A 20781-nucleotide genomic window follows, 5' to 3' on the forward strand; every position below is an offset into this window, starting at 1 on the left:
TCGCGCCCACCTCCCCCCTTCCCCCCCCCCTCCTTCCACCGCCGCCACCGGGCCCTGGCGCGCGCTCGCCGCCGCCCCCCCGGTCACGTGACATGCCGCGCCTCGGTTTTTCCCTGCCCTCAGCAACGGGAAGGCAGAAAGTTCCACGTTCGTTCCCCCCCCCCAAAAAAAAAAAAAAAAAACCCGGCGTATCCACCGTCCTTCAAATAAGCGACGTCCCCGCGGGTGGGCCCCGCCCCTTGGCGGCGGCCGCAGTCGAGCCTTGGCGATCCGGGCCCGGTTCCCGGTAGGGTGGGGGGAGGGGAAGGCGGAGGCGAACGGCTGCGAGCGGTCACGTGACCCGGGCTCCCGCAAGATGGCGGCTGCCGGCGAGAACTCTGCCGCGGCGGCGCAGCTCTCGCGAGATTTCGCGTTTCTCGCTGCATCACGGGGCGGGGGGGGCTCCGTGCGCGCGCCCCCGCCTGAGGCGGCGTTGGCGGGAGCGGCCTCGGAGCGGCGGGACCGGGCTCGGCCCCGGGCGCTTCGGCGTGAGGGGAAACGGTGTCATCTGAGCTCATCCCCGCCCGTGCTCCCGCTGGTGAATGCGTCTCACTTCAGGCGGCCCCCTGGTCGCGTCCCGTCCCCCCGCGGTTGGCGGCTCCGAGCACCCCGGTGCGGCCGGTGCCGCCCCCCCCCCCCCCCGAGGGCTCCGCCACGTCCGCCCCTCACGGCACCGCGGCTCTGCAGGGCTCCTGCACAGGAATTGCCCCAGGAGAATGCGGGGGGACATCCCTGCTGCCCTCCCTGGGGTGCTGGCGGATGAGTTTTCCCTCGGGAATATTGTACAAGTTGCTAATGTGAAACTTGCTGCTGCAAAGAGTTAAAATCGGGAGACCACTCATGCTAGTTTCACATTTGGAGACATTTTTTTAGTGCTGGAGGCCCCCAGACTGAGAAGACTTGTTAAAAGAGACTATTTTCCAATAAAATGCTTTCCCAGTTGTGTAAGAACGTGAAAATTTGTAAGAACTTTCACACAGAATTGAGGAAGATGTAGATGAAGTGTGAGCAATCATGACATACCTTCAAATGCTCAGTGCTACTCATTCTATCTTGTGCAAGTTTGCTTATTTTATCATTAGACAAATTTAACAGGGATTAATATAACCAATAAAGGATTAGACAGATTAAGGCTAAACTATTTAAAGACAAAGCAACGTTAATTAAACTGACTTAAGTAATTCAGATTAATCAGTGGTGCTTCAGATGGAGAAAAGATGACAGAAGTGAGGCCAGAGACCAGAAGAACAATTTAAAGGGCAGCTTTTATCTTGGTTATTGCCCTCTGCACACTTCAGATGAAGGCATGATGAAATACAGCTCGCACGTGCGGAATCGAACTTTAAATCTCAGCAGCTCTGCACAATTGTGACAAGGAAGGGAGGCTTTTGATGTCTTGAGTTGAAAAGGGAGTTACCTGCCAGCGTTTGTGATCATCCTCGACTGCAATAGGTGAGTAATCCCGCTGGTGGAAATGCTGCTTTCCATTGGCGTGGGATCAGCACAGGCACATTTGTCTGCAGGACTCTGTTTCCATAGAATTTTGGCATGTAATTCACGGATCTCGCTGCACTTTCTAGTCAGAGATTTATATTTTTTTTAATATATCATTGGTAGATACAATTCTGAGTGTAATTGTATTTTATAATCTACGACATGCAGTTAGCACCTACTGGCATTTTACTCTGTGACTTTATAAAATGATGTTGCTTAATGTAATACTCAGCAGTTACCCTCAGGGATTGTTTTCACTTGATTTCTAGTGGCTGAGGCACAAATTGTAGGGATTTCATCTTGTGAACGAGAAATTTGTGTAAATGCTGTCATTTATTTTGCAAATTGCAAATATGACAGGTGCCGTGTGAGCACTTGCTCTCAGGTGGGAATATTTAACAAGCATCTCCTTGGTATATTGGACAGAAAATGAAACTATGAATTCAAAGATAAGATTTTTTTTTTTTTTTAAGTGGATGAAGTGTTCATCTAGACCGAACAGATTTACCTTGAAGATTTTCTTCCCTTTCCCAGCAAATCAACGCCTCGCTCGCTCTTCCTTCCCTTCCCCCACAAAACAATTTCACATTTCCGCAGTAAAACGTGGTGCTCCCGGGAGCTGCTCATGCGGCACCACGGGGGAGAATATTTAGGTCACTGGGTTTTAGCGCTGGCTCCAGCGCTGGTTCCCTGTGGATCACGGCAGTCGGCAGCGCTCTCTCCATGTGCTGCTGCTGTCCCGACTCACAGCGACCGGCGGCTCCAGCCACGCTCCTTTGGGCCGGAGCCTTTCGCATTTTATCTTCTCCTCGTCTCTGGTTTTCAGTCGCAGCCGGCTTAGGGGTGAAGCCAACATGTTTTGCTAATTCACAGTGTGATCCCACCGCGCCGGGAGGAGCGGCCAGTTAGAGATGACGTTGTTTTCTTTGTTGCTCTGGGGAAGAGAATTCCTTGGCTTCCTTTGCCCTCTACTGGTGGCCTGCACGGCTTCGATGCCAACTCGGTTCCTTTGCTTAATATATGTATATAAAATAATTATTTAAAATATACAACTCCCAACAACTGAGCAAAACCACGGCTGAGGCGTCTCCAGAGCTTGACACGGACCTACATCCCAAGATATTAGGAAGAGTGCTCCCTATTACTGCAAGAAGGAAATCATCTTAGTAATTTATAAAGTTTGGGTTTTTTTTATTTCCCAGTTGCCTCCCAGCTGTACGATAAGTACAGTGCAAACTGGGGTGGAAAAATCAGAGCAGTGTCTGCTCCGGTGCTTTTGCAGAGAGCTTGGAGTACCTGCCTTGATGGAAGAACACCATGGACATGGATGTTCATGGAGGTGATGCCCAGAGGATGCTAGCTGGCTGCAGCTTTGAGTTTACAGGGAAATACCCAGTGCGTTTTGGTTGCCTCTCTGTAAAATTCACGTGCCTGGTGGTCAAAGACCCAGATGTACCAAATGTCAGTGGCCATGCAGAGCTGGGTTTGCTCTGTCTTCTCCCAAAGTGCCTGAATGCACAGCTCTCCCAGGAAGAGGAGGGGGTGGCCCGGAATGCTGTGCTGCCTTCTGAGACTCTCTGCAGTCCCACTGAATTCCTGTCCTGTGAGCCCCCAGTGCCTGTGGGACAGCTTGGAAAGGACGAGGCCCCGAGTTCTTGCTTAAGATGAGAAGGGTTTTTTCCTGTTAAGGGAAAGGATGGCTTTCAGCTGTGTCACTGACTGGCTGTTTGTGTCACTGTGGGAATGAGAGACAAGCAGCAGCCTGTGGCTACAGATAAGCCTTGGGTGGGAAACCACCCTTGTGACGATAGCGCTTGGGCCACAGCAAGAGCCACCAGCCCGGGTCCTGAGCACACTCAGGTGGGCCTTGCTGCAGGAGGGGTGACACAGATAGGAAACAGGAGCACGCACTGTTGCTCAATGCCGGTGTTCTGCTTATCATGGAGCACCGGAGTCCTGTGTGGCAATTTCTGACTCCCGCTTGGCATCCATCCAGATCCCCGATGCATCCCTGCTTTGCCTCATTGCTGTTACTCCTTGCCCTTGTACTTCCCTGATTTCAGAGTGTATGTGCTAGTCCTGCTGGAAGCTTCTGACCAGGAAATCGATGCTGAAGGCAGTTCCAGCTCTCCTGGTGATAACGATGGCTCTGTCATTTGCCTTTGTAATATTTTAGCTGCCCTCGTTATGGAATGGGGATTTACATAAGGTCTTCGATGCTTTAGTGCAATGTCGGAGTGCAACCTGCTCTCCAGGCAAGCTTGGAAGATGGAACTAATAGACTTAAATTTCAGCCAGGGAGATCTAAACGAAACATTGCGTAGAGCAGCCTAATCATTTCACAGAGCAGAGTTTTACAATCCCGCCAGGATTAAGGGTCCCCCGAATCCCTGCTGCGAGGTGGCGTGGGCCGTGTGCCCTGCGGAGAGGTGCAGGAGGGAGGCGGCGTTGGCGGGACGGCGGGGGAGGTGCCGGTGCCCCGGCAGAGCGGACAGGGCGGGGGCAGCCCCGGGCCCCCCGCGCTCCGCGGGCTCGCACGGCCCGGAGGGTCCCGCTCCCAACGCTCGCACCCACGTGGCGCGGCTCGGCCGGGGGAGGGGCATTCCCTGCCGGCCGCCAATCAGAGCGCTGCTTGCCCTCTGCGCGGACCAATCAGCGCCCAGCGAACACACATTTAAATCCTGTTCCCGGGAGCCGTGGCCACCGCGGTGTGACAGGGGGAGGGCGGGTTATGGCCGCTTGCGCCAATCGGAGGCCTGAGCGTGATGATCGGCAGGAGGATAAACCAATGGGGTTGCCGAGGGTAACGCGGCGTCTCCCTGCGGAGCGGTTGGCGGCGGCGGGGACTCCGCGGGGACAGTCGGGGCCGCCCGGCGCGGGGGCTCCGGGGCGCGGGGCCGCCGCCGCCGCCGCCATGGCCGGAGGTGCGCGGGGCGGAGCGGGCACGAGCGCAGCGGGGCCGGGGCGCGGCGGGGCCGGCGGGGCTGGGCCCTCGCGGCGCGGGGCATCTCCGCGGCGCGGAAGCTCCTCCTGGGAGGTGCGGGGAGCCGGGGCCGGCGGGACTCCTCCCCCGCGCGGTGTGCGCAGCTCGCCGGGAAGGGGCTGGGCCGCCGCGGCTCGCCCTGCCGCATCCAGCCCTTTAAACATGGCGCAGGCCGCGGCGGCTGGGCGATGACCGCGGGCGGCAGCGCCGGACATGGCTCAGGCGCCGATCTTCCCCCGTTGCTCCTAGGGAAGAACATGCCCAAGACCAGGGCGGGCGGCGTGGAGAAGGCAAGCCCCGAGAGCGCCGAGAGGAAGGGCCCTAGCCGCCCCCGGGCCGGCGGGGTAAGCAGTGCCCGGGCCTGGGCGGGCGGAGCGGGGCGGGCGGCTCCCGGGGGTCTGCCATGCTCTCCGCGTACCCCCGGTGCGGGCGAGCCGGCGTGCGGGCTGCCCGGGGAGCCGCGGGGCCCGGGCCTTCGGGAGCCCCTCAAACCATTCAGAAATCGGTTAACTTTAACTACAGTCGGACTCTTTCCGTGTTTCCCTGTGCCCTACCGCCGACAGGCACTAGGCTCGGCATTCCCTCCGTGCCATCTTCCCCGTCCTGTAGTTCTGTCACAGGCAGCTGGCCGGAGGCTGCTTGTCTCTTTGCCTTTAACTCCCAATGGAAATAGTTGTGGCTGTTGCATTAAATCCCGGAGCCCCTTAGCAGCCTTTCATGTGTTTTGCTGTGCTGAGAAAATCTCTGCTCTCCAGGGTCTCAAGCCTGGCACAGACAAAGACGTGGCAGCGGCATCTCGGTTGCGCCAAGAGCGCAGCAGGCAGGGAGCTGGGAATGAAGGGAGGAAGCTCTGCTGGAAAAATAGTTGTTCGTTTCCTGTTCATGGTGTATTCAAAGCCCGAAGGCTCAGCTGGCAGGTGGACTGCAGTTCACTGCTTTGGGCTTTCTCCCAAAATGCCCGTATTTAAACTTCTTACTAAATCTTGGGAACTTTAAAGCTCAGGGTTCATTGCATTAATTTAACAAACAGAGTGTTTTCATTGTGTTTCATGCTTTGAAGCCCCAGTTTTTTTAATGAGCAAATTTTGCCTTTCATAGGCCTTTCAGCAATACTGCAGGTCAGGGAGTGTCAGTCTGATTTGCTTTTTCTCAGGCTGTTCCAATGTAATCTCAGTCTTTAGTAGTTTATTTGTGGACTAAGATTTGAGCCTTTAACTGGTCTGATTTTGTGTGAGTTATGTACATAGGAAGTTTGTTATTTGTGACCATGTTAATTATTAAAATTATCCTGTCTGTTCTATTGTGTACTTTGTTTACTTTTTCAGTGTCTGTGACTGAAATGCTGAGGTATTTGTTTAGTCAGCTACATTTGAGTATCTTTTTTTAACTACTGGGACCCTTTGTTCCTTGCTTTTCTGAGAAAATGGATGCATATTTTTGTTGCTTTAACTGGCATGCAATGTCTGAAAATTGCTTTTGGTTGGGTCAAACTGTAGCCAAGAAAAACTCATTCTGCCCAAGCTGCATCTGTTTGTCCAGGCACTGAGATTTCACGGTTGGAATGTGCCTGACATACCCTGCACAGGCAAGCACAGCCAGGTGCCAGGAGGCTGTGAAAGCAAAGGTGACAGGACTCCACTAATCTTTCCTAAATTTGACACTGCTCACTGTTGGCATCTTGAAGCCTGAGCCAGCAACAAACCCCAGGCTCTGTGGAGTCTGGCCATGCCAGAGGGTTTTGCCATTTTCCTGACTGGGCTTTGCATAGACTCTTTAATGGGCCTTCTTTGCCATAAACAACCTTTACACTTGATTTTTATGTCATATAATGGATAAAATATTGCACTGTTTATCTCCCGTGCTTTGCTGAGAGGTGTCACTCAAGGCAGGCTGTAAAACGGATTCCTGTGCTGCTCACTTGAGCATATAATTTGCTGCAACAACATTTGACACCTCCTGAGCGTAGCTGGGCAGCTCATACCTCTCTGGCTCTGAGAGCTCTGTACTGGGCCTGGCCAGTTTTTGCTGCACTATTCATATTTTTTTTGGCTTGGGCTCTTTGAGGCTGCCTTCCTCCCCAGGAGCTCAGGCTTGGGGTTTTTTTTAAGCACCAAAGTTTATACTGTGAAGCACAAGGGTGGAGGCTGGAGTTAGCTATGACTACCCCATCCTGCCACATTTTATTAGTGAAGTTCTCAGAGTGCTCAGCACTGTTATGTTTTCACTTAGAAATCACAACCTCGGTGAGAGTGATGCTTCAAACAGAGTAATTTCCATCAGCAGAGTCACCTGGCAGCCCTGGTTGCTGCAGACTGTTGTGGATGCCAGCCTGAGGTTCCTGGAATCTCTGTGCTGAACTGATTTTTTTTGTGTGGGTCTGTTTTAGGAGAATGTGTTTATTGGTCAATCCAAAATCTACAGCTACCTGAATCCCAACAAAGCTCCTGGTGCTCGCCCCCCGCTTCAAGAAGAAAACTCTGTCATGTATCACGAGGTGAAGTGTCAGGGCAAAACACTAAAGGAAACCTACAGGAAAGGAGCTGGTAAGATTGAACTTTGGATTGCTTCTCTTGGTGCATGTGCTTCCACCACCCCCCAGTTCCGACATTTCCATCAAGAAATAAAAGCAGTGAGGAGGGGCCCAAACTGTGGATGCTGAGTGCCAGGTTTCACAGTGACTAGAAATGGGAGAGTTCTGTGAGTTTATGAAGGGGGAGAAAACCCATCTGGCTTGTGTTTAAAGGTGCATTTAACAGCCTTGGTAATTTGTCACAGCACTTTGATGCAAACACTTTTACAAACAGATATTTTCAGTCCTATTTGATGCACGGAGTGTCAGGCTTTCTGGAAACTCGAGGCCTTTAGTTCCTAATTTGGCTCCCCAGCCTTGACAAGGAAGTGAAGATGGCTTTAGCTTGTCCCACTGCTGAGGCCTTGCAGCTGTGCTTCTTTTCTCCAGTGAGCCTGAAACATCTGTCTCAGCAGATGGGACTGTTAAACCTGATTATTTACTCTACATAAAAACATTATTGAGCTTTAAACCACTCTCACCTACCTCTGAGTCAGTTGTCTGAGGAGGAGGATGTGGTTGTATTGGGCTAGGATGCGAAAAAACAAGTCCGTGTTGGTCGTGGGGAGTGTAGATTTCTTGTCAGTGCCAGCCCGTTAGCTTCCATGGATTTAATCTGGGTGCCATTGGCCACTTGGTACCAACACCTGCAGCTGCTGAGCCCAGCAGTGCAGGGGCACTGCTGTCCTTTTTCTCATTTGACAGAGCTCTAAACCCCTGGGATTCATTTAAAGCACTCGGGTATAGTTGGCCCAAAGTTCAGAGCCTTACTCGATTTCCTTGTCACCAGGAAAAAAGAATGGTGGCAAAATAGTTGAAGGTGCTGTGAAACCAGAAGACCAGAAGGAGAAGGAAGGTGGGTGCAATCCTTCAGTGCCCTCCTCTGATCAAAACCAAGAAACTGTGGAAACCCAAAAGACTCCCCTGCCTGCAGACTGTGCTGAGGAGGCCAATGCAAAGCCAGCTCAGAAGAAGATGGTTAAAGCAAAACGAGGACCAAGGAAAAAGTAAGTGATTTGTGGAATTGTGAAAGGACAGCTGGTTGTTTTCTCAAGAATATCACACTTAAAAAACCCTAAAATAGCATCTAAGTACCTGTTTTGCAGAGGACTTGTTTGTCTCCAAAGCAAGGTTAATGTGTTCTATTGTTTTATCACAAGTGAAACATTTGCTGATCACCTATGGAAAAGAAATTAATGAGCCATTAAGACCTACTTTCCTGTGGACAAATGGGAATGTGTCTTGTCAGAAACAGAACAGTTGGAGGCTTCCTGGCTGAGCTGATACCCTTTCTCTTGGTATCAGAGTAATGTGACCTAACATTAATGAATTCCTTGCCAAGCAGTTTTCATGACCTAAATTTTCGAGTGCCTTCTGGCAAGGCACGCAGGGGGCCCCAGACTTGTAATGTGACCTTCAGATGATTTCTAACGACATCTCACTTGTATTGTTCAAGAATTAGGACTGGAGTAATGGAAATAGTGTGGGGAAGAAAAGGCTTGTAGCTGTGGCTTGAAGCTGAGAGTATTGATAAAAACCACTGATTCATACTGATCACCTTTCACCTTACCAAGCTCAAATAAAAAATTCTTGCACATACCTTTGCTCCAGCAGTGTAACTTAACAAATAGTCTGAAATGTGTGTGTGTTTTCTCTTTTTCTTCCTCCTTAGAACACAAGGAAGAACACCAAACCGAAAAGTGACAGATTATTACCCTGTTAGAAGAAGTTCCCGGAAGAGTAAATCTGAATTGGAGGTAGTGCTTCTTGTTAAAATGACAAAACCTGCAACATGTCAGATTAGCTGAAAACTTGGGGAAGTGTTTAACTATGGTTTCCATTCCAAATGCAAATAAAGTTGTGCACTTGGAGTATTGTTAAGAACATGCTGAAAATTTGGAAATGCTGGTCCAGTTTAGAACAGAATCTAGCTGTTTATGTGTTTGGGGGGGCAGAAAACTGTCTTTCTGCTGTTCAGTTTGCTGGAAATATGAGATGGTTTGGAACAATGAGTGTCATTGGTGGGTCATTTCCTTCCAGCTCTAGAAGAAGCTACAAAAGCTATCAATGATATTGTGGTTCTGTTTGTTCTTGTTTATTCTGCAGACTGAGGAAAGGAGGAAAATAGATGAGCTGATTACAAGTGGGAAGGAAGAAGGAATGAAGGTAACTGCAGTGCCAACCTAAGTAGTCATGTGCTGTTTATTACACAGTATCTTGATGTTAGTCTGTTTAAACAGAGAGTGGCAGAACTCAGTTTCAGGACCCTGCAATCCTCTGAAAATGCAGGAAGACTGGAACACACAGTCCTTCCTTTTAGTGAGCAGTGATGGTCTCTGAAGGATGTGTATGTGCAGCCTCAGTTATAAATGCTGAGGGGGCTTTAAGGTCTTTACAGAAATGCACTCCTGAGTTTTTTGATTGGGAGACTTTGTGTCCAGCTATGCAGTAACTCAGTGTGTCCCAAACTCATCCTGCATTTCTTCCACAGTGCCATGCACTGTGCTTCTACAGCTCTGTCTGCAGTACACACAAATTCCCTTTTGCAGCAGTTTTTTAATGACAAATAATTTCCTAGTCATCAGCATATCTGCGATGATGTAAATCAGCTGGGAAATGAGACAGTCTTTTCTTTTCAACTCAACAGATTGATTACATTGATGGCAAAGGGAGAGGAGTAATTGCTACTAAACATTTTAATCGAGGAGAATTTGTGGTTGAATATCATGGGGATCTCATCGAGATCACTGATGCCAAGAAGCGAGAGGCTGTGTATGCTCAAGACCCATCCACAGGCTGCTACATGTACTATTTCCAGTACCTCAGCAAAACCTACTGGTAAGCTCAAGTTTCCATTAATAGAGGCTTTAAATGCTGCCAATTCTTTTCTTGTTTTCATACAATTTTTTTGTTTTTAATGGGGACTGTGAATTATGAAATCTTTTGCAGCAGTGATCCATGGTGTGAGAGCCTCCTGTACATCTGGGCTGTGAGGAATGGTGGGTGCCTCAAAGCCCTCTTCTTTGAAGTACAGCACAGGCTATGTGGAGAGTTGCTGGGCTTGGATGAGGCTTGTAGTTCTGCAGTGGTCTTCTGCCTAAATTTATCCTCTTGTAAAATGGACTCCTTTATCTTGTGAGGAGTTGGTTTGGAAAGCAGGATGGACAGACTCCCTGGAAGAGAAACATTTCTTTCAACTTTCATTGGGTGTCCTTGTTGTTCTAGTCTCTGACACCCACTTCAGTCCAAGCTTTATATTTTTTTTTCACACCGGGATTCTGCTATTCCTGGAAACAGGCAGCTCAAGCAGTCCAAAGATTTCATTTTCTGGGTTTTGTACTAACTTAATCTTGCAGAATTGTTTCAGTTTCCCTGCCGTGCCATATTACGGCTGCCTGTTTAATCATGGTTGTTCTGTAATGTAACATGATAACGTTGTGTTTCTCCTTAATTTTTCAAGACTGGTGTGGATTCCTCCTTTGTGCTTTGCACTTTGGGCTGTGCCCACACGCGTGCCCCTGTCCCAGGCGCAACCCCGCATTCTGTTCTTGCTCTTTCAGTGTCGATGCTACGAAAGAGACGAATCGTCTGGGAAGGCTCATTAATCACAGCAAGTGTGGCAATTGTCAGACCAAGCTCCACGACATCGATGGTGTGCCTCATCTCATCCTTATAGCTTCCAGGGACATTAAGGCAGGTGAAGAACTCTTGTACGACTATGGAGACAGAAGCAAAGCTTCCATTGAAGCTCACCCGTGGCTGAAACACTAATTCATCTTCCTTGTTTTGGGGTTTTTATTTTTGGACTGAGTGTTCTACGAGGAGTCAGTGCATTTTTTTTTTCTGCCCTCACTTCCCTCAGCTTTCTTAGTGGATGGCTTATGGTCTTCCGAGCTCCTTAAAAACTGCCTTTTTGCTTTGCAGTATTTAAATACCTATTACAGTTTTCCAGGCAGGCTTGAATAATTGATCTTAGATTGCCAAAACTTTTATATCATAAAAGGAAAACCCTCCCTAAAATTCGAATGCTTCTGCGTAGTGACCAGTGCCACTTGAGCAGTGAAAGACTCGCACAGAAACTTAATCACTGGGGTTGTGCTTCTGCTTTTGCAAGGAAATCTCACGCCCCACTTTGGGGTGCTGAACTTGGCTTTATGACAGAAGTACTGCTGTACTGACTTGGTCATCCAGTGGCTTGCCTGCCTGTCAGACTGCTTTTCACAGCCCAGTGCTGACAGGCTTCTCTGAGATCGATGCTACTGTCATTCTCAAATAATTTGTGGTAGGAATCCAGTTTCTCCTGTGTCATACATTCTGTTGGCAATGAACTTCAAATGCACTGGCACTGAGGGAAAAGGATGGTCAGATTGACTGCTTCCTTTGGAGAAATTACTCCCAGCCAAATGAGGATAAATTTTGATAGACTGGGTTCATGCTGATTGCAGATGTGAAGCTAGAACTTCACAGTGAGAATTAATGTTTGACATGTACTTATTTTCTAAACTTCGAGAAGGTACCTTTTTTATAGTCGATGGCTGATTCTTGGAGGTGTCTCCCAGAGGATTTTAAAGAAGTAAAAACTCTCTCCAAAAATTTTTTATATTACCTTCCTATGCTAATTAGCAACATCAGAAGCTATTTATTTACTGTGAATGCTTGAAGTAGAGCATAGTGGTTCCAAAAATAGGAGTCATCTTCATATGCAGCTTCAAACTGTAGTGATGGAGTTCATGCAGTGAAGAAAGTAGATTCCTTATTGCCTGGTCCTGTAGGTCTGTCCAGCACAGTCTGGTCCCACTGTCTCACATGGGAGTCGAGCTCTTGGCATCTCGTGGATGTTTGGATGTTTCTGTTGGAGAGCCATATCTGGGATATAGGCAGGCAATACAATGCAGGTCCTTTATGTTAAAGAGGAATTCTTACCAGTTGGAATTTTTGCCAAGGCAGGCTTGGCATGTGTGTAGATGAAAATGGCTGTGAGCCATCAGCCACGCTTGCTGCTGGAAGATGTCAGCAAGGGATCTGTGGCTCTGTTAACGTCTTCTATTCCTCGTGTCTTGAAGGCTGCTGCTGTTCCAGCTGAATGCCCTCTAGACAATCTTATGCTTGCCTATGTGATAGGTCAGATAGCAACAACATCCTGGTTGTGTGCTCCAGCAGCAAGAGAGGTGGCTTAGTGATGTATTTTTTAAATTAAAAACTTGAAGACAATGTCTCTGTAAAATAAAGAATATATTTATTATTGATGAAACGGCTGCTATACTACCTGTCTCCATTGCAGTTTTATGAGCATTTTGAAAGAAAGCTGTGAAAATCATTAGCTATTAAATGCTTTATATTATTTACTGCTTCACACAAGGCAAACTCGTCAGAGCAAGCCTGGGTTTCCCATTTCTGAAGAATTAACTGGAGACCTGTTACATTACATGTACTGAGTTTCAGGTAAGCCTTGTTGGCCAACTTGTCTGAGTTGGCACTGATTTTTCTCTGGTCTCAGTGACAGAGACCTCAGCAATGTGTACAGTGTCCTGTTAAACTAGAGCACTTCCCTTAAGTCAAAATTGGAATAAATATTTTTAATTTTATTTAAACATTTACGTGTTCTCTATCAGGTTGAATAGCTTAAAACCTCTGTACTTCAGCATCACTTTTGTAAACAAGAAAGGGGAAAGATCTCCCTTGTTTTACATAAAAAGAAAATGTCTTCTCTGAAAGCTTAACTGGTAATTGAGTAGCACTGCGTTGGAGGATGGAAATAAAGCTCATGTTGCACTGCATCTGTATCCTTTACTTTTCTAGGAACACATACAGAGATCTAGAGATCTATCTCAGTGCATTTCTCCCAGGAATGTGTCATTTGGGTGTTTGTCTCACAGGAAGATTTCATCTTCCAACAAGGTGTGACAGGGAAAGACACCCATGAGTTGGGAGTTAAATTGCTTTTTTTAAAGGAGATTGGAAAATACCTCCCTGGAAAAACCGTGGAAGAGGATGGAATTCACATCACATGTCAGCATCTCTCTTCAGCTCAGAGGTGCATCCTGGCTGTTGCTGATTGTTTGTTTCATTTGTCTGTGCACAAAGCCTCTGCTCAGGCCATCAGTAACTGCCTTCCCTGCTGCCACGCTCTAGAAAATGCACAATGAGGGCATGGCCGAGGCTTGTGGATATTTTGAAGGTGGCAAAAGGACTCTGGTGGTTCTGTGCCCTGGCTAAACCATCTGGCTCGGGTCAGCCCCCTGTGGTGTGGCCTTGCCAGCAGACAGTTGTTCTGACCTCTGGAGGGAGGCTGCAGCTCTGCTTTCTGCTGAGCCACAGCCACATTGTGCAGCTGAGCAGATGTGTGAAGTGCCCTACATTTTTCATGCTGCCGGTGTAGGAGAGGGAATCAAAAGACTTCAGAGCCTGCTTTTATTTCTGAAGGGAGTAAGATCAGTTTGATACCTGTCACTGCTTCTTTTATGTCTGTTCAGACTTCTGCTCTGGATATTCTACCTTTCTAAATGGAGAACCTAATTGGTGTCTTTCAAGCTCCTTTTCCACTCCTCTGTTTGCCCTATATGCTTCCACTGGTGCTAAATCTCATTACTGGGGCCAACACACAGCTTGTGGCAGGTGATTGAAAGAACAGAGCTTATGCAAAACACAACTCCTACCACAGGAGACCTTCAGCTGTCAGAAATGAAATGTTTGGTGCATCTGTTCCAGTCTGAGCACTGCCTGCACCTCAGCCCTTCATGTGTGCAGAGCCCAATTGCAGCAGCTTTTCTTCCTTTGCTGTGCTTTTCTCCACTGTTCATCTCACCCCCAAACAACCACTTGTGGATGGCAGGTCTCTATTATCTTCATCTTACAAAATAATTTGGGCTGAATGTTTTGATAGCTGGACAGGATCAGTATGCTGTAGTACAGATCATCAGAGGCTCTTTTAATAAGAATAAGCCCCAACTTTGTATAAACATTTTATTTTCTACATGTGGATAATGTCCGACAGTAAGAAATACAAAAAGTGTCTGTTTCAAACAGTTTCTGAAAAAGCAGAGTAAAATCTATTCTGAAAGAATATTATACAACATGACTTTAATGAGATTGCTCATTCTCTACAGTAGGAGTGATGCTGCTGCTTCCAATCATTGTCTTTCCCAATGCCTCTGAGGCTCATCAGTGCCATCCTCACCAGCAGCAAAGTCCTTCAGGGTGCTCATTTTCCATGTTTAAAAGAAAACCTAAAAAAAGAGAGAAAAATCAATAGCAGAAAGAAAACAATAATGTACAACTGGAAACCGAGGAACAGGCTGGGGCCTCTCAGTGTGCTATTTTGGGGGACTTCAGGGACAGAGCCTGAGCTCGTGGGTTTTGTGTACAATGCAAACAAAGCCTGGGGCCAGCTGGGGTGCTCCCACAGCACAACCCTGAGGGGCTGGCAGGGGAGGCAAGTATTGAATCATTTTGCTCAGGAATCTTGTTTTTCCTAGGAAAAAAGTGACTCCCTGCTTGCCTGGGTGGAGGTTGCTTTCCTGAGCAGTGCTTTTTCCCCAGGAAGAGATTGCTTTATCAGGTTTTTAACTTTACATGGAGAGCAGAAAACAAGATCCAGCCAACTAGGCTAAAGTTCAGCATCCAGCCCTGGATTCACTGTGTAAGGAGTGGGCCATGTTCTCACAAATTCTGCCCCAAAAGCTGCAGACAGACTTACAGCCGTCTGATGATTGTCTTCTCTTCACTGTCCTTTCTGCTGCCAGCACTGCTGCCACTGGCTTCTTTTTCCAGTACTTCAGTTTGGTCCCTTTTCTGTGAGATGATCCCACTGGGAAAAGAGATGGTTTTGTTTATTTTTTGTGGGTTTGTGCAGAGTGTGACAGTGCATGAGTTAGACCTTTCACTGGACATGGGTGAATGAGTGTTCACAGGACAGGGATGGCAGCCCAGCCTCCTCCTTGTACTGAACTGAAAATAATGAATTATTGTCCCTAAATACAGCAATGTAATGGTGCCAGGGTTATGCTTTAATGAGAACACCAAAAAAGTAACAAGCTGACTTCTCCACAGAGAAAAAAAATGGCAGATCATAATGAGGGTGAAAGGGAAGTGTAATCACACTTGGATTTGTGCGAAAGTCCAAGGGTGAGAGGACGGTGCGGACACAAACGGTGAATTTCTGCAGGGGTGGATGTGTGGTACCTCCAGTCAGCCCCCCAGGCTCACACCAGGCCTGGGCACAGATGGGAGATTCCCAGCTCCCCTGCAAGGCAGCTGCCTGTTCCTCTTTCCACCCTACAGAGGAGAGAAGAAAGGCTTTGCCTCAGCTCTAGATTTTGCCATCCCGCTTCAGTGTTTCTACACTCCAGAAGCTGTAACTGCCTACTCCAGGCAGCAGTTTCGGTTTGACCAAAGGGTGTTTTCCCTGCCTGGAACAGGGTGAGATTTTCCCAGCCTGCACACTCAGTGTTTTCACAGCATGTCCTGAGCTGACCTCAGTCATTTGGAGAGCTCAGTGGATCAAAGCCTGTGACTGCAGTAGCTGCAGGCGAAGAGAAGCCAAGCAACACTCAACTGGATTCAGAAATAAAAACACAGAGCAGTTAAAAACTGGTGTGACACCAGGCACGGGGTAATTCTGAGGCAGACTCTCCTCTTGGATAAATGAGACAATGAGCTGTCGGGTGACACTGCAGAGCTCTAACATCTGCATAGTAACTTCTACCCAGAAATCATGATGGAAAATGCAGCCCCCAAACACCACCAGTCACTTTGAGCCAGTCTCTGAGATGTTTGTTACCTTGTGTTACACAGAGCTTATTTCCAATGTGTACAAGGCATTTTAAAACATAGATTTATCCTCTTCTCCTGCACAATTACTCTTTACTACAATTACAGTTAGGATTTTATGTGACTGTTTAGAGGGAAAATGGGTTTTGGCTTTAGCTGTAACACTATATGAGGAGATAACCTCACAAATTACTCGACCTGAAAAGCAGGCCTGCCCTGCTCTTGGTGCACAGCGCAGTGACTCAGATCACTAAAAACCTGAAAACATTCCCACTGTTACATTTTTAACTTGGCCTGCACTCAACTGTGTAACAGCTGGGAAACCAAAGCAAGAAGTCATTCCACCGCTACACAGCAAAGCAGCCAGATGAGCTGGGGAAGTGCTGTCGGGCAGTTTGTAAATTCTTGGATTGAAGTGTAACCTCTTGGCTTAACCTGCCTGTTAGAGACAAGGCAAAGGGCAGGCTCGCTGTATCCAGGCGGGTGCTGCTGAGATAGCCCAACTGAAATCCAATGTGCTCAGTTTGTGTCTAGATTAAGAAGAAATTTCTTGACCCAAAGAGTTTATAATCCAACCTGAGGAGAGGGGGCAGAGGTTGGGAATGAGAGCCTTTGGGGTGAATGAATTTGCAGCACCAAGATCAAGACCCTTCCCACATCCCACCCTTTGACTCACACTGACTCTCCCTTCGGGAAAGACCAAACCCTTCTCTGAAATCATTTGCTTTGCACAGTTCAAGGGCCTTACACAACCCTCTGCTGGCAGTCTTAAAAACCCCACAGCTTATCATGAGTGATGAAAGAGCTCAATATTCTGTTTCTAGATCAGTACCACACCCCCGTGGGAGCGAATGAGCGGAGATCAACCAGCGTTGTGCTGCAGGAGGAAGGAAACTTTGACTGAAGCTGAGTGGAAACCCCCCGTGCTCTTTGGTATGTAGTGTGGCTTTAGACACTGTGTGTGTGCAGCTGCTGTGACTGCACGCGTGAATTCCTGTGCAGGAGAACCCAGCCTGGATGTGGAGTGGGAGTAACTCTGCGTAGGCTGAGAGTGGGACAATTATGGGAATGCAGAGGAAAAGGGAGTTTGGTTTTTAAATCATGTTGCATAGAGACTTCATTGTTCCCCCATTTTTCTTTGCTCACTTGTGTACTCTGGGGAGCACAGGGGTCACTCACATATCTGGACAGTGCCTATCCTGACCTAGGAGCCCAAACCTGCAAGACTCTCACCTGCTAAGCTTCCCAGACATGAAGTACTTGTTATTAGTAGTATTAGTTCTCTGCTGACTCCAAGCTTTACCTCTTATAGCACTGTAGCTCCTCTTGCACCACCAGAAGCTGAGCTTTCAGCTGGTTCCTCTCTTGCAATACATCTCGGAGCTCCTGTAATGTGAAGCGGGGCCGGTTGGGGTCTGTGAGGTCTATCACCATTTGATCTGGTCCAAGGCTGGACTGTAAAATAAACAGTGGTGGATCTTGTAACCTCTCAAAAAACTCAGCATTCAGAGAGTAAAATATCTAGATTTTATAAATATGGGATTTTTAGAACTCTTATGAATTCATCACAATCCTGATTTTTTTTCCCAAGCAGTTAATTATAGTTCTTCATATTTTTGTATTCCCTTAGTGACTGTGTTCCCCAGCCAAGTGTAGGCCACAACTGTGACAAGCTCTGACCACAGTTAAAAGCAAAGTCTCTGTCCCAAAGAGTTTGCAATTTAGTTGTCAAGATGCTTTTATCAGATTGTTCTCAGATGATGAGTGAGGCCGAGCCATCTAATGCCACACCAAAATTCCGTGTCAAAGAACGGTGAGATCTGAACTCGCCTTTTTCGATTTAAAACCTCTGTAGTAATCAAGACAGCCCTTTCCCTCACAGGGGGTAACAAAGCCTCAGTGTTTGCATACAGTTGTCTCTATGGGGCCGGTGCTGCGCAAGAGCTGAACGTGATGGGTTTGTACTCTGAACTTTGTGCGTGACTGACCCAGCTGGGTCACTGCAGTGAAACCGGAGCGAGGAATCCACAGCACTGCGACCACCCCGAAGGAAAGAGCTTCAAGGCTTTCATGGCCAAAGACGGGAAGTGACTTTGTGAGACTCGTCCGGATGACACAAAAGAGACCACAAGTATCGGCCGGCCCATCTGCTGTGGTTCTGGGTGCGCTCCGCGACCCACGCGTGGTGTGCCCGTGCTGGGGAAGGGGCCCGTGTCCCGGTGCCCCGGCTGTGTCCCGTGTGTCCTGGCTGTGTCCCGGTGCCCCGGCTGTGTCCCGGTGCCCCGGCCGAGTCCCGCACCCACCTGCGGGGCGCTCCCGCGGGCCGCCGCCCGCAGCTGCTCCAGCTCCCGCCGGAGGCTGTCCCGCTCCCGCCGCAGCTGCTCCTCGGCCACGCTGCTCTCGCTCACCAGCGCCTCCAGCATCTCCAGCACCCTGACGATCCTGAACTGCAGCCGGGCGCGGGCGGCGGGCAGCTGCGGCCCGGCGCGGAGCTGCAGCAGGTCCCGGCCCACCACGGAGGAGATGTCGTAGACATCCGCGGCCGTCAGCTGGAACGGGCTCTTCTCCAGGGCGCTCTCCGGGCCGCCATCCTCCTCCTCATCCTCATCCTCCTCCTCCTCCTCCTCCAGCTCCTCCTCCCCGTCCCGGCCCCGCTCCATGCCCGCCGCACCCCGGCGCTCGCTCCCTCCCTCGCAGGCGGGCCGGGCGGCGCTGCCGGCGGAGCCGCGGGCGGAGCGGCCCCTCCCGCCCCCGGCGCTCCCGAGGCGGCGGCCGCGGCCCCGGCCCCGCGCCGCTTCCCGCCCTGCCCCTTCCCCTGAGGAGGCGCCGCCCGCGCTCCGCTGCCGGTAAGGGACGGGGGCCTCTCCGGCAGCCCCGGGAACCGGCACCGAGGCGGGTGAACGCGTCGGCCTTTCCGCAGCGCCACGGCCGCCTCGGCGGCTGCGGGAGCGGGGCGGGGGGGACCGGCGGGCTCCGGGAGCGGGGAAAGGGGCTGAGATCGACCCCGGCGGGAGCGGCTGCGGCTCCTCCGGGCCGGCGGATCGGCCTCTGCCCGCCGGGAGAGCCGCGGGGCTCAGGGGCCTCCTCGCGGGGGAAGGCCGGGGCTCCTCAGGCCGGGGTAGGCCAGGGGAGGATGCGGCTCCCCGACACGCTCTCCCGGCATGAGGACTCAAACAGCGACACGGCTGGTTTATTTTCGTGTGTCACACTTTGGGGGATTTTCGGATGAACACAGTGCAGCGATGCTAGAAGTGCTTCTTGCCCAGGCTGCTCCTGACACGTGAGCCTGTGGCATGTGTGTTCTCCCTCCCCAGACAATGGCTGACTGGGCGCCCATAGCGAAGGAGTACGACCCCCTGAAGGCTGGCAGCATCGATGGCACGGACGAGGAGCCCCACGACCGCGCCATATGGCGGGCGATGCTGGCGCGGTACGTACCCAACAAGGGCGTCACGGGAGATCCTCACCTCACCCTCTTCGTGGCGAGGCTCAATCTTCAGACCACAGAAGAGAAGTTAAAAGAAGTCTTTTCCCGCTATGGAGACATCAGAAAGATTCGTCTGGTTCGAGACCTGGTCACAGGATTTTCCAAGGGTTACGCGTTTATTGAGTACAAAGAGGAGCGTGCGCTGCTGAAGGCGCACAGAGACGCCAACAGGCTGGTCATCGACCAACATGAGATCTTTGTGGACTTTGAACTGGAAAGAACTCTCAAAGGATGGATTCCCCGAAGACTTGGGGGTGGGTTTGGAGGCAAAAAAGAATCCGGGCAGCTGCGGTTCGGAGGACGGGACAGGCCTTTCCGAAAGCCCATCAATTTGCCAAACATGAAAAATGAATTCTATGGAGAGGGATCGTCAGAGAAAAGGAACTGGTCTCGTGAGGGAACGAGGGACTGGAGAACCAGGGACCGGGACCACGAGAGGAGCAGGGACAAACGCTGGCCAGAAAGGGAGAGGTCGTGGGCTTGGGGTGACAGTGAGAGAGACTCCAAAGAGGAGAGGAGCAGGGGGAGGGAAAGGAAGGACAGAGACAGGAAGGACAGGGATAGAGACCGCAGCAGGGACAGAGATACCAAGAAGCAAAGAGATGATGATAAGCACCGATAGGTGACTGTGCTTTGTCCTTGGGGTGTGTGACCTTCCCTTAGGGCACCTCGGGGCTGTGACAGCATTCCCAGAACAAGCTGTGGTGTTGCCACCTTGTGCCTGTGACTCTGCTGCCAGCAGCTCTCTGTAGTTTGGTTCCTACTGCAGTTCAGATGTGTATTGAATTGTTCTTTAGAGAAAATAAACTTTTGTATTACTGTTTTTGAACTGGTGACTGCTGTAAGAAATGCACTGTGTGTACAGGCATCCCACTGAGATCAGCACACACCTTTGGCTGCCTGGGTGAGGAGTTATCCATGTGCCAGGTGTCCACATGTTTGTTATTAAACAGTCCCCTGCTGGAGACACAGGAATGGAATAGCAACAAACTTCTGAAACTGATGGGAAGTGGCTTCATTTTTGTGAAGACACTGGGACAGGCAAGACCTTTATTGATACTGTGTCCTTAACTAGTTCTGCCAGGTGAGAGAGAAACATGGAACCAATCCATTGTCTGTGGCATGGGAGGATGAAACTCCTTTGTACAGAGGAATGTGCACCACAGGACAGTAAGCACGTCAGAAAATGCCTCATGTTCCTGATGAATCCATGGACAGTCACTGAAGGAGGGTGTCATGGGTGAATGTGCAGCTGCACCCACTCTGTCCTCACCCTTCTACACTGGGTTTAAATCCATTCTGGAAACTGGGCTTGCTGCTGGTTGTAGCTGAATTGGGGGAAAAGGGCAAAACATCTTTTTCAGGGGGGCTAGGATGTGTAAATACAGACACACCTCTTCCATTAAGGAGCTTACAGTACTTTTTAGAAAGGGCTCTGTC

The 20781-nt window shown here is 49.8% G+C and overlaps 3 protein-coding genes across 7 annotated transcripts; 2 read left to right on the forward strand and 1 right to left on the reverse strand.

Moving 5' to 3' along the window:
- Positions 1 to 10: 10 nt before the first annotated feature.
- Positions 11 to 12862, forward strand: KMT5A (lysine methyltransferase 5A). 2 transcript variants are annotated; one of them, XM_038152002.1, is made up of 8 exons: positions 11 to 1491; positions 4766 to 4860; positions 6903 to 7059; positions 7876 to 8092; positions 8758 to 8842; positions 9192 to 9251; positions 9733 to 9923; positions 10646 to 12862. In XM_038152002.1, exons 2-8 carry the CDS (start codon positions 4774 to 4776, stop codon positions 10854 to 10856), a joined length of 1008 nt encoding a protein of 335 aa, XP_038007930.1. In that variant the 5' UTR covers positions 11 to 1491; positions 4766 to 4773; the 3' UTR covers positions 10857 to 12862. The 2 variants fall into 2 exon arrangements, with proteins under 2 accessions (XP_038007930.1, XP_038007929.1); XM_038152001.1 differs by lacking the exon at positions 11 to 1491 and adding an exon at positions 4127 to 4457.
- Positions 12863 to 13983: 1121 nt separating this feature from the next.
- Positions 13984 to 18552, reverse strand: RILPL2 (Rab interacting lysosomal protein like 2). 2 transcript variants are annotated; one of them, XM_038152006.1, is made up of 4 exons: positions 18158 to 18552; positions 17158 to 17309; positions 14782 to 14892; positions 13984 to 14311 (listed from the first exon to the last, which is right to left on the reverse strand). In XM_038152006.1, exons 1-4 carry the CDS (start codon positions 18512 to 18514, stop codon positions 14287 to 14289), a joined length of 645 nt encoding a protein of 214 aa, XP_038007934.1. In that variant the 5' UTR covers positions 18515 to 18552; the 3' UTR covers positions 13984 to 14286. The 2 variants fall into 2 exon arrangements, with proteins under 2 accessions (XP_038007934.1, XP_038007935.1); XM_038152007.1 differs by lacking the exon at positions 13984 to 14311 and adding an exon at positions 15267 to 15359.
- On the forward strand, positions 15383 to 20167 carry SNRNP35 (small nuclear ribonucleoprotein U11/U12 subunit 35). Of its 3 annotated transcripts, none has more exons than XM_038152005.1 (2): positions 15383 to 16787; positions 19169 to 20167. In XM_038152005.1, the coding sequence occupies exon 2, from the start codon at positions 19172 to 19174 to the stop codon at positions 19961 to 19963; it is 792 nt and encodes a 263-aa protein (XP_038007933.1). In that variant the 5' UTR covers positions 15383 to 16787; positions 19169 to 19171; the 3' UTR covers positions 19964 to 20167. The 3 variants fall into 3 exon arrangements, with proteins under 3 accessions (XP_038007933.1, XP_038007932.1, XP_038007931.1); XM_038152004.1 differs by lacking the exon at positions 15383 to 16787 and adding an exon at positions 18535 to 18700; XM_038152003.1 differs by lacking the exon at positions 15383 to 16787 and adding an exon at positions 18631 to 18700 and having other exon boundaries at positions 19121 to 20167.
- The last annotated feature ends 614 nt before the right edge of the window (positions 20168 to 20781 follow it).

This window comes from Motacilla alba, chromosome 15, assembly GCF_015832195.1.
Source record: "Motacilla alba alba isolate MOTALB_02 chromosome 15, Motacilla_alba_V1.0_pri, whole genome shotgun sequence".
NCBI lineage: Eukaryota > Metazoa > Chordata > Aves > Passeriformes > Motacillidae > Motacilla > Motacilla alba.